The 13,934-nt window shown below is 46.0% G+C and overlaps 1 protein-coding gene across 1 annotated transcript; it reads left to right on the forward strand.

The window, feature by feature from the left end:
- The first annotated feature begins 154 nt into the window (after positions 1-154).
- LOC122092853 (CBL-interacting protein kinase 5-like) lies at positions 155-1,916 on the forward strand. The gene has a single exon (XM_042663151.1). It carries the CDS (start codon positions 379-381, stop codon positions 1,750-1,752), a length of 1,374 nt encoding a protein of 457 aa, XP_042519085.1. The 5' UTR covers positions 155-378; the 3' UTR covers positions 1,753-1,916.
- The last annotated feature ends 12,018 nt before the right edge of the window (positions 1,917-13,934 follow it).

The raw sequence follows: 13,934 nt of genomic DNA on the forward strand, positions 1-13,934 counted from the left end.
TCGTGATGATTTGCCATGTCTCCGTTATAAATAGAATGGCAGATAACTTCCAATACGGTAATAAACATCACCAATTTTTAATTTTTTCCTATTCTCTCTCTCTCTCTCTCTCTCCATTTGAGATTTGACTGACTTGGCTCTTTTTCTTCCTTACCTTCCAGGGGGAACCTCATTAGGATCCACCTCATTAACCGTCCCCTTTCTCCTTCTTTTCATCACTTTCTTTTGTGTCCTTCCTCGGATCTCAAGGAGGCTCTGTGGCTTCTCTCTCTTTCTTTCTCTCAGATCCCCAAATGCCGAACTATGTGTTGGAAGAAATCTTCAGATAATCAAACTCTTTCCTCCCTGGCCCGGTGAGATTGTTACTGTGTCACCTCAATGGACAAGAAGGGTAACATCCTGATGCAAAGGTACGAGGTTGGGCGAATGCTTGGGCAAGGTACCTTCGCCAAGGTCTACCATGCTCGGAACCTCAAAACCGGACAGAACGTCGCCATTAAAGTGATCGACAAGGAGAAGGTCCTCAAGGTAGGCCTCATTGATCAAATCAAGCGAGAGATTTCAGTAATGAGACTTGTCCAACACCCCAACGTAGTTCAGCTCTACGAGGTCATGGCAAGCAAGACCAAGATCTATTTCACAATGGAATACGTTAAAGGTGGGGAACTTTTCAATAAGATTGCAAGAGGGAAGCTTAAAGAAGAAGCAGCTCGCAAATACTTCCAACAATTGATCGGCGCAGTCGATTTCTGCCATAGCAGAGGCGTCTATCACCGTGATCTCAAGCCGGAAAATCTCCTCCTCGATGAGAATTGTAACCTAAAGGTCTCCGATTTCGGTCTCAGTGCCCTCGGTGAGTCCTGCCGGCACGACGGCCTCCTCCACACTACTTGTGGAACGCCGGCGTATGTTGCGCCGGAGGTTATCAACAAGAAGGGCTATGGCGGTGCCAAGGCAGATATATGGTCCTGTGGGGTTGTTCTGTTTGTGCTATTGGCAGGGTATCTACCATTCCAGGATTCAAATCTCATGGAAATGTATAGGAAGATTAGCAGAGGAGAATTCAAGTGTCCCAATTGGTTCTCGCCAGAGGTTAGAAAGCTTCTCTCAAGAATACTAGATCCCAATCCTCATACAAGGGTACCAATTGTTAAGATCATGGAGAATCCATGGTTCAAGAAGGGATATAAACCAGTGGAGCATCCACAACCACAAGAAGATGAACAGGACATGATAGCTATGGATGTCCAGAATGCATTTTCTGAGGACTCCTCTGATCAAGCTAGTTGTTCTTCTTCTTCAAAGAAGAAAGACCCCATGAGACCAACTTGTATGAATGCATTTGATATCATATCTCTGTCTCAAGGGTTTGATCTATCTAGGCTTTTTGAGAAGGACAAGGAACACAAGCCAGAGTCTAGATTCACGTCAATGAAGCCGGCATCTGCAATTGTATCAAAATTGGAGGAGATTGCAGAGAATGAGAGCTTTAAGGTGAAGAAGAAAGATGGGTTGGTGAAATTGCAGGGGAACAAGGAAGGGAGGAAGGGACAGTTAGCTATAGATGCTGAGATCTTCGAGGTAACTCCATCGTTTCACATGGTGGAAGTGAAGAAAGCATCAGGGGATACATTGGAGTACCATGATTTCTGTAACCAAGGATTGAAGCCTTCACTTAAGGATATTGTATGGGCTTGGCAAGGAGGGGAGCAACCACCCCAACAGCAACTTCAGGAACCGCAACCTGCTTAATAGTTGATTAAGGTTGGGAGTATTGGGAGGGATTACCTAAAAGAAAGATTTGGGGGAAGTGTTGTGCTTTTGATCTCCTTCTTGTAGTTGTCATGGATATTCATTCTATTGTTTATCCCACATTTTTTTTTCTTTTTCTGGAAAAATAAATTTCCGTTTTGACCTTTTCTAAGGCCCAAATTTCAGAGCTAGAGCTGCATTGCACATGAAAAGATTCAACAGATGGAAAATAACACTTCTAAAGATATACTAGCCATATTCATTATAGATATATTCACTTGTTTTTTTCTACATTGAACCCATTAACTTCCTCATTTTGGGCGATGAGATTTCATTGACAACCCTTCATTCTCTGCATCTCTGCATTGTAGAAGCAGAGCATCCATAGGGCTTGGAGTGTCAATCCCAAGCCCGACCTAACAGAACCGATTGGCCCTGATCGTTTCAAGACCAGCCTGGCCTATATCGATTATTAAACGTGTTGGGTTCAGGCCTGACCCGCTTATAAATAGGTAGTACACAATGTAAGGGGTAAGCCCAATAGCACTCGACCAGCATGGTCCGTTTACAAGCCCAACAAGTTTAGTTCGACCTTTTATATATATATATATATATATTTCTTTTTTGGGGTTGAATAGGATATATATTGATATTTTTATCAGCTATTGAATATAGCCAAGTATAATATTGATTTATTTGATAAAATATATTAAAGTTTCTTAAATCTAAGACAATTAAAGACTATTTCAAGGCTTGTTTATGGCTTTATTGGTGCATTAGTTCGTTTAAGACGCAAAAAACAATCAGCCCCAAAATACGATGAAGCTCGACACGAGATTGACGGAAATCAACTCATTCCTTAAATAGACAAGTTATGGTGCAAGCCCACAGGCTTGCCAGGCCCAACGGAGACTGGCCTGGCCTGATTGATTGATATCCCCACAAAGGGCATTGTGTGTTGGATTGGGTTTCCTCCATACAGAGGAGGGACCCATCTATTGATCAAGGATGTACTTGTCTTTGGCCAACTCACTTGGCCAACGAATCACTAAGGCTGTGTTTGGTAGGCATCAAAAGAAAAGAAAAGAAAATCATACAAAATTTGTACGAATTCTCTCGAATCTATATTTTTTCCTACGTTTGGAACGCACAAAGCCAATGGAAGATTCCGATTTTAAAATGTGAATTTTACATCGATCGTATCGCTATTTTCTACCACCGCCAAGATAAAAAATCTCTACAAGACCAGAAAACTCGGTTATGGGTGAGAAAACTTTGCTCCAATGAGTTCTCCCTCCCACTGAAACTATTGTAGGCCCTGTGAAGAAGATATGCAAATGCGTTCTTCATCCCGTTGAAACTGTTGCAGGCCCTATGGAGAAGATATGGAAGTTGCGGAAGGATCACTCATAACAGATGGCAGGGCAGCAACACGGCTTCATGTGCTGGTGCCATAACCTATGAAGGTGTTTTGATGACAGGGGTCCTCGACCTGGGAGGAGAGAAGAAATTTCCTTTAGCAGGGTGATTCCGCAACAATGGCGAGGATCGGGCAGTTGCGGGTGATCATGGGGTTGTAGATAAGGTGGGACAGAAGGGGGTAGCAAGTGATAACTAGAATGGAAGTATGTTGGACGGTGGCAAGGAAAGTTGTGGTAGATCTATGAGTGCATCTGACGGCAGATTTTTGCAGGAATAGAAGTGTGGTGTGCACAGCATCAGGGAGATCAGAGGGGTAAGGAAGGTGCAGTCGGGGTCTTCTGGGTGAGTTGTGGATGGGGCGGATGGCTGTGCAAGAACAGGTAGCGCACAAAATGTCACCACGCAGAGGGTTGTCTCGTGTTTTTGCAAGTTTCATGCGGAGAAGATGAACAGTAAAATTATGATGTTTGCTTCGGTGTATGACGGTTTTTGGTGCACGTATGAAGAAGGCTCATTGGATTTCATCTATGGCATGATTATTGCCATTGGATTGGCATTTAAGAAATGAGGAATAAAAGAAAATAAACATGCTGATATGTCATGCAGATTTTTTTTTTCTTTTCTTTTCTTTGTTGTGCTCACCAAATGTTAGAGAAATTTTATTTTTCTTTTCTCTTCTTTTCATTTCTTTTCTAGATTCTTTTTTCTTTTCTTTTCTTCTCTTGGTTACCAAACATAGCCTAAAATTTTCTTTAGTCTCAAGTCACGGCAAAGATTTTATCAAGAAATGAATAGAAAAAAAAAACTAATATCAATTTTTTTGAATTTGAGGTGAGTAATAGACATAAAAGCCAATTATTGCATCATGATGATAAAATGGCATTAGGATGCAATGATTGGCTTATGTGTCTATTTTTCTTCTCAAATTCAAAATTTTTTGATTTTTTTTTTCTTTTCTATATATTCATTTCTTGAGGCTATTTTTGATAGTGAAAGAGAATAGAATAAAATTAATGAAAAGGAAAAATAATATAGAAAAGTGATGAAAAGAAAAAAGAATAGAAATGAAACGAATTAAAAAAAAAATTATGTCTATTTGGCTATCAATAGAAGGAAAGCAAATAAAAATATTTATATTTTCTTGTGTTTTAAGCAATCAATTTTTTTTTTATTAACACAAGAAAACTTCACCATTTCCAAAGTGAATTTTAAAATTAAAAAAAAAAAAAAAAAGAGAGTTTTTTCTCTTGGTTTAGGACATAACAAACATAATGAGAATTTCTTAAACAAAGAGAAATAATACAAATTATGTATTTTTTTCTTCTCTGGATTACCAAACACAGCCTGAGAGTATATAAGGTTGTGTTTGTAGTTAAGAGAAGAAAAGAAAATAAATGAAAAGGAAAAAAAAATCTAGAATAGAGAAGAAAATAAAAGAATAGAAATAAAATCAAATGGAAAGGGGAAAAACAAAATCATGTTTTTGGGTTACCAAAAGAAAAAAATAAGAGAATTTTTTTTTTCTTTCTATTTTCTTGTGTTCTCTTGTGTTTAGGCAAGACTTTTATTTTTTTGGTAGCACAAGAAAACTTCACCACTCCCAAGGTGAATTTGAAATTCAAAAAAATGATCTTCTCTCTTGGTTCAGGACATACCGAACATAATGAGAATTTCTTAACCCAAGAAAATAGTACAAATTTTTGCACTTTTTCTTCTCTTGGCTATCAAACACAACCTAAAAGGAGAAGGAAGGTATTTTGATTTCTCTCATTTTTGTGATGTTGGGTCTTGACTCTTGAGGCAAGGGTTTTATATACTTTCGTTAATCGACTTATTATGCTGAGTTATTTTGTCATTCAAGAAGGATTTGTTCTTGATGTTTATTAGCCTCTAATGTTATTTAGAAAAAATATTTTGTTTTATAATCTTATTATTATTATTATTATTATTATTATTATTATTATTATTATTATTATTATTATTATTATAATGAAAACTTTACCTGTAAGTCTCATAGTTTTCCCTTTCTCCTTGAAAAGATTTTTCACGTTAAAAACTAGTGTGCTTTTGCAAATTTGATTGAATTGTTACAAAATTATTATTTTATATTAGAAAATTTTCTTGTACTACTTCTTATTATTTAAATTATATCTGATATCATCCTAATTTTCTAAAAATACCAACTGCACCCTGAAAGCATAACACTATTAGTTTAGAACTAGAATAGACCCTTTTGACCTTGTTATGCCTATCAATATAAACACCCATAGAAATTATTCGACATGGGTGCCAGTGCTACTGCTACATGCCTCTGGTTCAGGTGCCAGTTCATCTGAATGGGGTGGTAATCAGGTTCACAGTTTCGCCCCACTCACAGTTACTATTGGTAATAACTGAATCAATGTCTTCCTCATCTTCATTGATATCATGTAAGAACTGTTTCTTCATCTCTTTCAAAGGGGAGGTGTGGGTGGATCGGGTTCAGGATGAGGTCCTTATAGTTGTCGAGCATTATATCCCTAAGTATTTGTCCACCACAAGTTGCACGAATGTGTATATCTGGCATTCCATTAGGATTTGGCTGCGTTTGGTAGACATTCAGTTCAAAAAATGACGTTTTGTGTCAAAAACAACATTTTCAATTTTTTTCTGCCAAAATGCTGTTTTACAAAAAAAAAAGAAAAAAAAAGAAGTGTTCGGTTAACCTATTTTAGGAATGATTATCCTAGTTTTCATTTTTTTTTTTTTATATTTGGAACGAAACGGAAATGATAGAATAGGTTTTGTCGTTCCATCATTTTGCGTTTCTAGCGTTTTTTTTTTCTTTCCAAGAAAAATGAAAAATACCAAGTTGACACCTGATGTGGTAAAAATTGACCAGATTACCTTCCCTACAGTTCCTGGTGCTTTGCCGACCTACACAGAAGAGATGACAGGGGAGAGCCGGGCTGACCCAACGGGGGACTCTCCGATGCCTAAGTCAGATATTTCCACAGCAGATGCTCAAGAGAGCATTCCCAGTAAGAGGAGTAAGTGATTGATCCCCCTTGATGGAGGCTTACCTTGGTATTTATAGGCTGCTGATGGAGAGAGAAGGAGGGGCGTTTGTGGAGGGTCCGGTTGAGGCGTAGAGTCTTTGAGATGGAGTGGCTCTGTGATTCTGGGAATATTCTGGGTTCCAAGGCATACTGTGGGAATATTCTCCATTGGTCTTGGAGGTGCAAGTCGTGAGAGGGGTGACACCTCTGATGACGTATAGTGGATAGAGTCATGCCCCTATGATCAGGGATCACGTCCCTTGAATGTAGGAGTGGATGCGTGCACGTTTTTGGGTGCCTTAATTGACCGTGCCGAGCCGAGGTGACTGGTAGCATGACTTGATGGAGGGCCGAGGTGGCAGCACGGCATGATGGAGGGCCGAGGTGGAAGCACAATCTGATGGAGGGACGAGGTGGCAGCACGGCCTGATGGAGGGTCGAGGTGGCAGCACGGCCTGATGGAGGTCCGAGGTTGCAGCCAGCCTGATAGAGGGCCGAGGTGGCAAAAGGTGGCGGCATAGCCTGATAGAGGGCCGAGGTGGTAGCACAGACTGATGGAGGGCCGAGGTGGCAGCACGACCTGATGGAGGGCCGAGGTGGCAGCACGGCCTGATGGAGGGCCGAGGTAGTAGCACTGCCTGATGGAGGGTCGAGGTGGCAATATGGTCTAATGGATGGCCGAGGTGGCATCACGGCGTGATGGAGGACCGAGGTGGAAAAGGTGGCAGCATGGCCTAATGGAGGGCCGATGTGGTAGCACGGATTGATGGAGGGCCGAGGTGGCAGCATGCCTAATAGAGGGCCAAGGTGGCAGCACGGCTTATTGGAGGGCCGAGGTGTAAGCACGGCCTGATGGAGGGCCGAGGTGGAAGTACAGACTAATGGAGGGCTAAGGTGGCAACACGACTTGATGGAGGGCCTAGGTGGCCGCACGGCCTGATGGAGGGCCTAGGTGGTAGCACGGCCTCATGGAGGGCCGAGGTGGCAGTACAGCCTCATGGAGGGCCTAAGTGACAGCACGACATGATGGAGGGCCGAGGTGGAAGCACAGCCTGATGGAGGGCTAAGGTGGTAGCACGGCCTGTTTGAGGGCCGAGGTAGCAGTACGACCTATTGGAGGGCCGAGGTAGTAGCACGGCCTGATGGAGGGCCGAGGTGGCAGCACGGCCTGATGGAGGGCCAAGGTGGAAGCACGACCTGATGGAGGCTCGAGGTGGCAGCACTACCTGATGGAGGGCCGATGCATCAGCACGACCTGATGGAGGGTCGAGGCTACAGCATAGCCTGAAGGAGGGCTGAGGTAACAGCACGGCCTGATGGATGGCCGAGGTAGTGAGTCAGTCCTGTTCAGGTTTGCATACACCCTTTAGTCAGGTTGAGGAAGGGGACATATTTTGCCTCATCACCAGTCCCTCGCTCTAGCACTTTGAATCGATCTACTAGAGCATTTAATTCGATGTAAAACGTGCTGCTTCACTTTCTTAGCCGAGGCTGCTCAACGGTTCGAGGCCATGGCTGTCTTGTTCAAAGGTGAAGTAGGCAAAGCACCTTCATGGGGAGTCGCACAAGATCACAGGCCAACTGGAGGTTGAGAAGAAAATGGCCCGATCTGAGGAGATCCGTGCCAATGATGTCGGGTTGATAACTGGAGAGCTGGAATAGGAGGTTGCTAAGTAGCTCAATGCCAGCAGCAACTTGATGAAGGAGAATGATGCTCTCTAAGATGAGTTGTCCGAGACTCAGAGCGCTCACAAGGAGGAGCTCCTAGCTAGGGTTGGCGAGGTGGAAAGGCAACACCGGGCCGAGCTGGTGGTCAAAGAGGTGGCTGAACCCCTAGGCCTGTCAGAAGTTGGTTGACATAAACATTGCTTTGTTTCAGGTAGGCTCGGACGATGCCATCCAGTTCATCCCAAGTAAAATGCCAGGCTATGATCTGATGAACTATGAGTAGCACGTTCTCATCCCTGCTACTTTGGTGTAGCTCTGCGGCTTGATGGACGTTGGTGAAGAGGTGATCCAACTCGAAGGATAGCCAAGTGAAGAGCTAGGCCCGTGGATTAGCCCCCCGAGATTAGCCTTGTATATATATATTTTTTATGTAGATGTCTCCTTCGGGAGTTATGTACTTTGAGGGTTTTTTCCTCTTTTTTTGATGAATGAAAAATTTGTTTTGATGTCATCTCTCAGCATTCTTGTGCTTCTTTCTTTATTTTTACTTTGAGCTGGCTCGAAATAAGTAACTTTTGGAAGAATAAGGACTAGTACAGTTGTCTGAGTGTGGCTTTGTTCCCTATCTGAGCTCAGAATTAATCTTCCATATCTAGCTTATGAGCTCTTGAGGTGCCAAGCCTGTGACTAGCCATAGGGGTGCCGAGCTGGGGCTCGATCTTTTGATATGCCTTGCATTAAGGTCTTTTGTGGTGCCAAGTCAGGGCTGGGGCTTGCATGCTTCATTGTGTAAGGTCTTGAGGTGCCGAGGCGTGCTTGGGCTTACATGCCTTAATGCATAAGGTCTTGAAGTGCCAAGCTAGGGCTTGGGCTTATATGAATTACTACGTAAGGTCTTGAAGTGTTGAGCCGTGCTCTGGCTTGCGTGCCTTAATGTGTAAGGGCTTGAGGTGCCGAGCTGTGCTTGGGCTTACATGCCTTAGTGTGTAAGGGCTTAAGGTGTCAAACCATGCTCGGTCTACATGCCTTAGTGCGTAAGGACTTGAGGTGCCGAGCCGGGGCTACGGCTTGCATGCCTTAGTGTGTAAGGGCTTAAGGTACCGAGTCGGGGCTCGGGCTTGAATGCCTTAATGCGTAAGGGCTTGATGTGTCGAGCCGGGGCTTGGGCTTGCGTGCCTTGCGTAAGGGCTTGAGGTGCCGAGCCGGGGCTCGGGCTTGTATGCCTTAATGCATAAGGGCTTGATGTGCCGAACCCCGGCTCGGGCTTGCATGCCTTAGTGCATAAGGGCTTAAGGTGCTGAGCCGGGGCTCAGGCTTGAATGCCTTAATGCATAAGGGCTTGATGTGCCGAGTAGGGGCTTGGGCTTACGTGCCTTAATGCGTAAGGGCTTGAGGTGTTGAGCCGTGCTCTGGCTTGCATGCCTTAATGCGTAAGGGCTTGAGGTGTCAAACCATGCTCAGTCGACATGCCTTAGTGCGTAAGGGCTTGAGGTGCTGAGCTGAGGCTTCGGCTTGCATGCCTTAGTGCGTAAGGGCTTAAGGTGCCGAGCCAGGGCTCGGGCTTGAATGCCGTAATGCGTAAGGGCTTGATGTGCCGAGCCGGGGCTTGGGCTTACGTGCCTTAATGCGTAAGGGCTTGAGGTGCCGAGCTGGGGCTCAGTCTTGCATGCCTTAGTACGTAAGGGCTTGAGGGCCAAGCCGAGGCTCGGGCTTGCATGCCTTAATACGTAAGGGCTTGATGTGCCGAGCCGGGGCTCAGGCTTACATGCCTTAGTACATAAGGGCTTAAGGTGCCGAGTCAGGGCTTGGGCTTGAATGCCTTAATGCGTAAGGGCTTGATGTGCCTAGTCGAGGCTCGGGCTTGTGTGGCTTAATGTGTAAGGGCTTAATGTGCCGAGCCTCGGGGCTCAAGCTTGTGTGCCTTAGTGCGTAAGGGCTTAAGGTGCCGAGCTGGGGATCTAGCTTGAATGTCTTAACGCGTAAGGGCTTGAGTTACCAAACTAGGGTCTGATCTTGATAGTGCTGAGCTTGAGCATGGCTTGAGATGCTTCCGAGCTTATACCTCGGTCTTAGATGATGTCGAGCTGTAGCTCGGTTTTAAATGCTGCCGAGCTGTAGCCTGTCTTTATGCCTTAGTTGTTAAGGTCTTTGTTTCCTTAGAAGAGCCAGATATTTGGGAGAAGCTTCATAGTATATTGATGTGTGGCATGCACTTGGGATAAATACATTGCTTCAAAATAGAATCTAATCCGCTCTGTGAATAAAATTGAATAACTGAGATATGGAAGCTAAGGTGCTGACAATATAAAATCTATAAGACTAACACCCGATCGATGGGATTTCAATATAATCTACTGATAAAACTGTCTACTGACCTCAGTGATTGGGACAGTAAGCAGCTGTACTACTAGCTCGGCTCGGGTCAGGAGGCTTTCATCTCGGTAATCAATAATTTCTATCATGCATGCTAGACTCGAGCATGGTTTCTTGATAGATTTTATGAAGTTTGCATAGCATTCCCGGGATTCCTTCTGGCTAGACTTGCATTCACCAACTCCATTACTGGAGGGGAATTTAACTTTCATGTGCTTAGTGGACACAATCGCCCCAAGGCCATTGAGACCAAGTCGGCCAAAGATTACGTTGTAGGGTGAGGTGATCTTGGCAACTATAAAAGAAACTATGGTAGTGGCTATCTGAGCTCCCTGTTCGATGGTTACGGGTAAGTCTACAACTCCTTCCAGCTCTATTGGTGTGCCTGAAAATCCGTACAAGGGTCCTCGAGCTGGCTTTAGGGTCCCAGTGCCAAGCCCTAGTTTTGTGAAGACTTCGTAGGACATGAGGTCAACGGAGGCTCCTGTGTCCACTAGGACCCTGTGGAAGGGGTGGTTTGCCACCACTAATTGGACTATGACAACGTCGTTGTAAGGCCAGTTCAACTCTTCCAGATCTCTGTCAGAGAACGTAATGAGTGGATCCGTTCTGAGGGCTTTGACAGGTTGTTCCGTGATGCATACGAGTCCCACATGGGCTTTGGATTTTTTGACTGATTCTGTTATGGGTCCACCCATAATTGTCAAAATAGCTGGACCCACGGGCTGGTTATCATAAGCGTCAGCTCGATCCGTGGCTGGTTCCTTGGACAGCTCAGCCCCATCTCGGCTCGACCTGGCATCATCTCTCCTCGGCTTGGGCCAGTTCCCATCATATTTCTGCTTCAAATACTTATTGAGGTATCCACCCTTGATGAGCTCATCAATTTCCCTTTTCAAAGACTTGCAGTCTTCAGTGTCATGTCCATGGTCTTGGTGGTATCAACAATACCGGTTGAGGTTCCTCTCCTCTGGTTTAACTGTCATTGGCCTGGGCCAGCGAAAATACTTCTGATCTTGGATCTCTAAGAGGAGGTTTGTTCAGGAATGATCAAGTTCATATTGCTCGGGTTCATCAGGGTCAAATGGCCGATCTATTCTATTCTTCTTCGGCTCACGGGAATCGTCCCTAGGCCTCAGAGTCCTTTTCTTCTCCTTCTCCGACTGATCACCTATCCCTCTGGCGGCCAGGATTTCCTCCATGTGGACGTATTGATTGCATCGTCTTAACAGCTCGGACATTGTTTCTGGCAAGTCAAGGGCCAGAGACTGGACCAGATCAGGGTGCATTACCCCGTTGCACAACTTGCTATACGCCACTCCTTCCAGTAGGTTTTTTACCTCGAGTGTTGCCTTGGTGAATCGGGCAAGGAGCTCTCTTATAGTCTCTCTCGCTCCCTGCCTCATGTTCATCACATTTTGCGTAGTTTGCTTCTGCTTCATACTTGCTTGGAAACGTGTGAGGAACGCTCTTGTCAGCTCTTTATAGCTTCGGATAGACCATGGTCGCAAGTTCGACATCCACACCAGCGCAACTCCTTTTAATGAGGCTGCGAAAGCTCGGCAGAGAACGGCGTCTGACTTATCATGAACCGCCATGGCCGAGCTGTAGTACAGCAGATGATCATAGGGATCTGTGGTGCTATCATATTCGTTGAAGATGGGTATCACAAAATTTGAGGGCAGCTCGGCGTCTATCAGTTCTTCGGATAGTGCATTATGGGCCGGAGTTACAGTTATGTCGGCCGGGTGCCCTTGTCTCTGCATTCCTTCTACTCGTTCAGTGGGTCACTAGATGCGGCTCTCCAGGTCATCTCTTCTCTCCTCGGCTCAACGATCCAGGGATCGACGTGGGCCTTCGCCTCTTCTAGGGCTTCTTCCTCGACCTTGGTGACCACCAGGCCAATCCTGACCTTGCCGTGGTGCTCCTCTAGTCGGCCTGATGGGAGAGTCCTGACCCGGGTGGGGTCAATCTTACTGAGCTGGCCTCTGGTAGTTTTCACATTCCTCTCTGCGCGGATGCGCGCCTCTACAAGTCTTTGAGGCGACAGTTGGCGTCTTCCTACTCGGGGTGGGGATCTATGAGTATCATGTGTCTCTGGGCTTTGGTGATGTGTGGATCGACGAGCTCTCCCGTTCTGGGCAGGGATGGGACCTTGCCTGCACCCCTCAGTAAGAGAGTGGGGTGGTACCAAATGAACAGTACGTGACGTTTTGGCTGACCCCCTCCTTGCTATTGATTGAGGGGTGACACTGTTGTCAAGAGACACATCGTTGAGTTGTCTGCCCAGAACCGGCCTAGGCGGCTAAGCTGAACTAGTGCGTGGCGCTGAAAGTGCCGAGCTGAACTAACGTATGAAGTCTCGCACCAGTGCATTTGTCGCTAACACCTGTAGTTGTAGGCTCTGCATTTGCTCTTCTATATTTGGGTGAGTTACCCTGGATGATGGGACATGGCGAGATAGCTGAGGGTTCTGCTCGCACTGATCCCCCTCTCTTTGGGTAACTTACGCATCAGGCCTGGTTTGCTGGGCTCCTTGTGGAGGGGTCTCTGCTGGGACATTCTCCTTCTCTACCATTGGTGGTGAAAGGGGATGTCCAAATGGTAACTCGCGGGTGGATCTTACTCGTGTTGTCGCAGAAGAAAAGACATTCTCACTCCTTAATTGCATTAGTCCAATGTGACTTTTTGTAACTGTTTCCCACAGAAGGCACCAATTTGACAATCTGATGCGGTAAAAATTGATCATATTACCTTCCCTACAGTTCCTAATGCTTTGGCCGACCTACACAGAAGAGATGATAGGGGAGAGCCAGGCTGACCAGACGGGGGACTCTTCGATGCCTAAGTCAGATCTTTCCACAGCAGATGCTCAAGAGAGCTTTTCCAATAAGAGGAGTGAGTGATCGATCCCCCCTGATGGAGGCTTACCTTGGTATTTATAGGGTGCTGATGGAGAGAGAAGGAGGGGCGTTTGTGGAGAGTCTGGTTCAGGCGTAGAGTCCTTGAGGGGAGTGGCTCTGTGATTTTGGGAATATTCTGGGTTCCAGGGCATATTCTGGGAATATTCTCCATTGGTCTCGGAGGTGCAAGTCGTGAGAGGGGTGGACGCCTCAGATGACATGTAGTGGATAGAGTCCTACCCCCATGATCAGGGATCACATCCCTTGAATGTAGGAGTGGATGCGTGCACGTTTCTGGGTGCCTTACTTGACTGTGCTGAGCCGAGGTGACAGGTTGGTCGAGCTAAGGTGACTGATAGAACGGCCTGATGGAGGGCCGAGGTGCCAGCACGATATGATGGAGAGCCGAGGTGGCAGTACGGCTTGATGGAGGGCCGAGGTGTAAGCATGGCCTGATGGAGGGTCGAGGTGGAAGCACGGACTAATGGAGGGCCAAGGTGGCAGCATAGCCTAATGGAGGGCCGAGGTGATAGCATAGCCTGATGGAGGGCCGAGGTGCCAGCACGATCTGATGGAGAGCCGAGGTGGCAACACGGCTTGATGAAGGACCGAGGTGTAAGCACGGCCTGATGGAGGGTCGAGGTGGAAGCACGGACTGATGGAGGGCCAAGGTGGCAGCATAGCCTGATGGAGGGCCGAGGTGGTAGGACGGCCTGATGGAGGGCCGAGGTGGTAGCAAGGCCTAATGGAGGGCCGAGGTGGCAGTACCACTTGATGG

Source organism: Macadamia integrifolia, chromosome 11 (assembly GCF_013358625.1).
Source record: "Macadamia integrifolia cultivar HAES 741 chromosome 11, SCU_Mint_v3, whole genome shotgun sequence".
Lineage (NCBI taxonomy): Eukaryota > Viridiplantae > Streptophyta > Magnoliopsida > Proteales > Proteaceae > Macadamia > Macadamia integrifolia.

What these genes read in the sequence shown, in the direction of transcription:
- LOC122092853 (XM_042663151.1), top strand. Translation starts at nt 379, where the DNA reads ATGGACAAGAAGGGTAACATCCTGATGCAAAGGTACGAGGTTGGGCGA.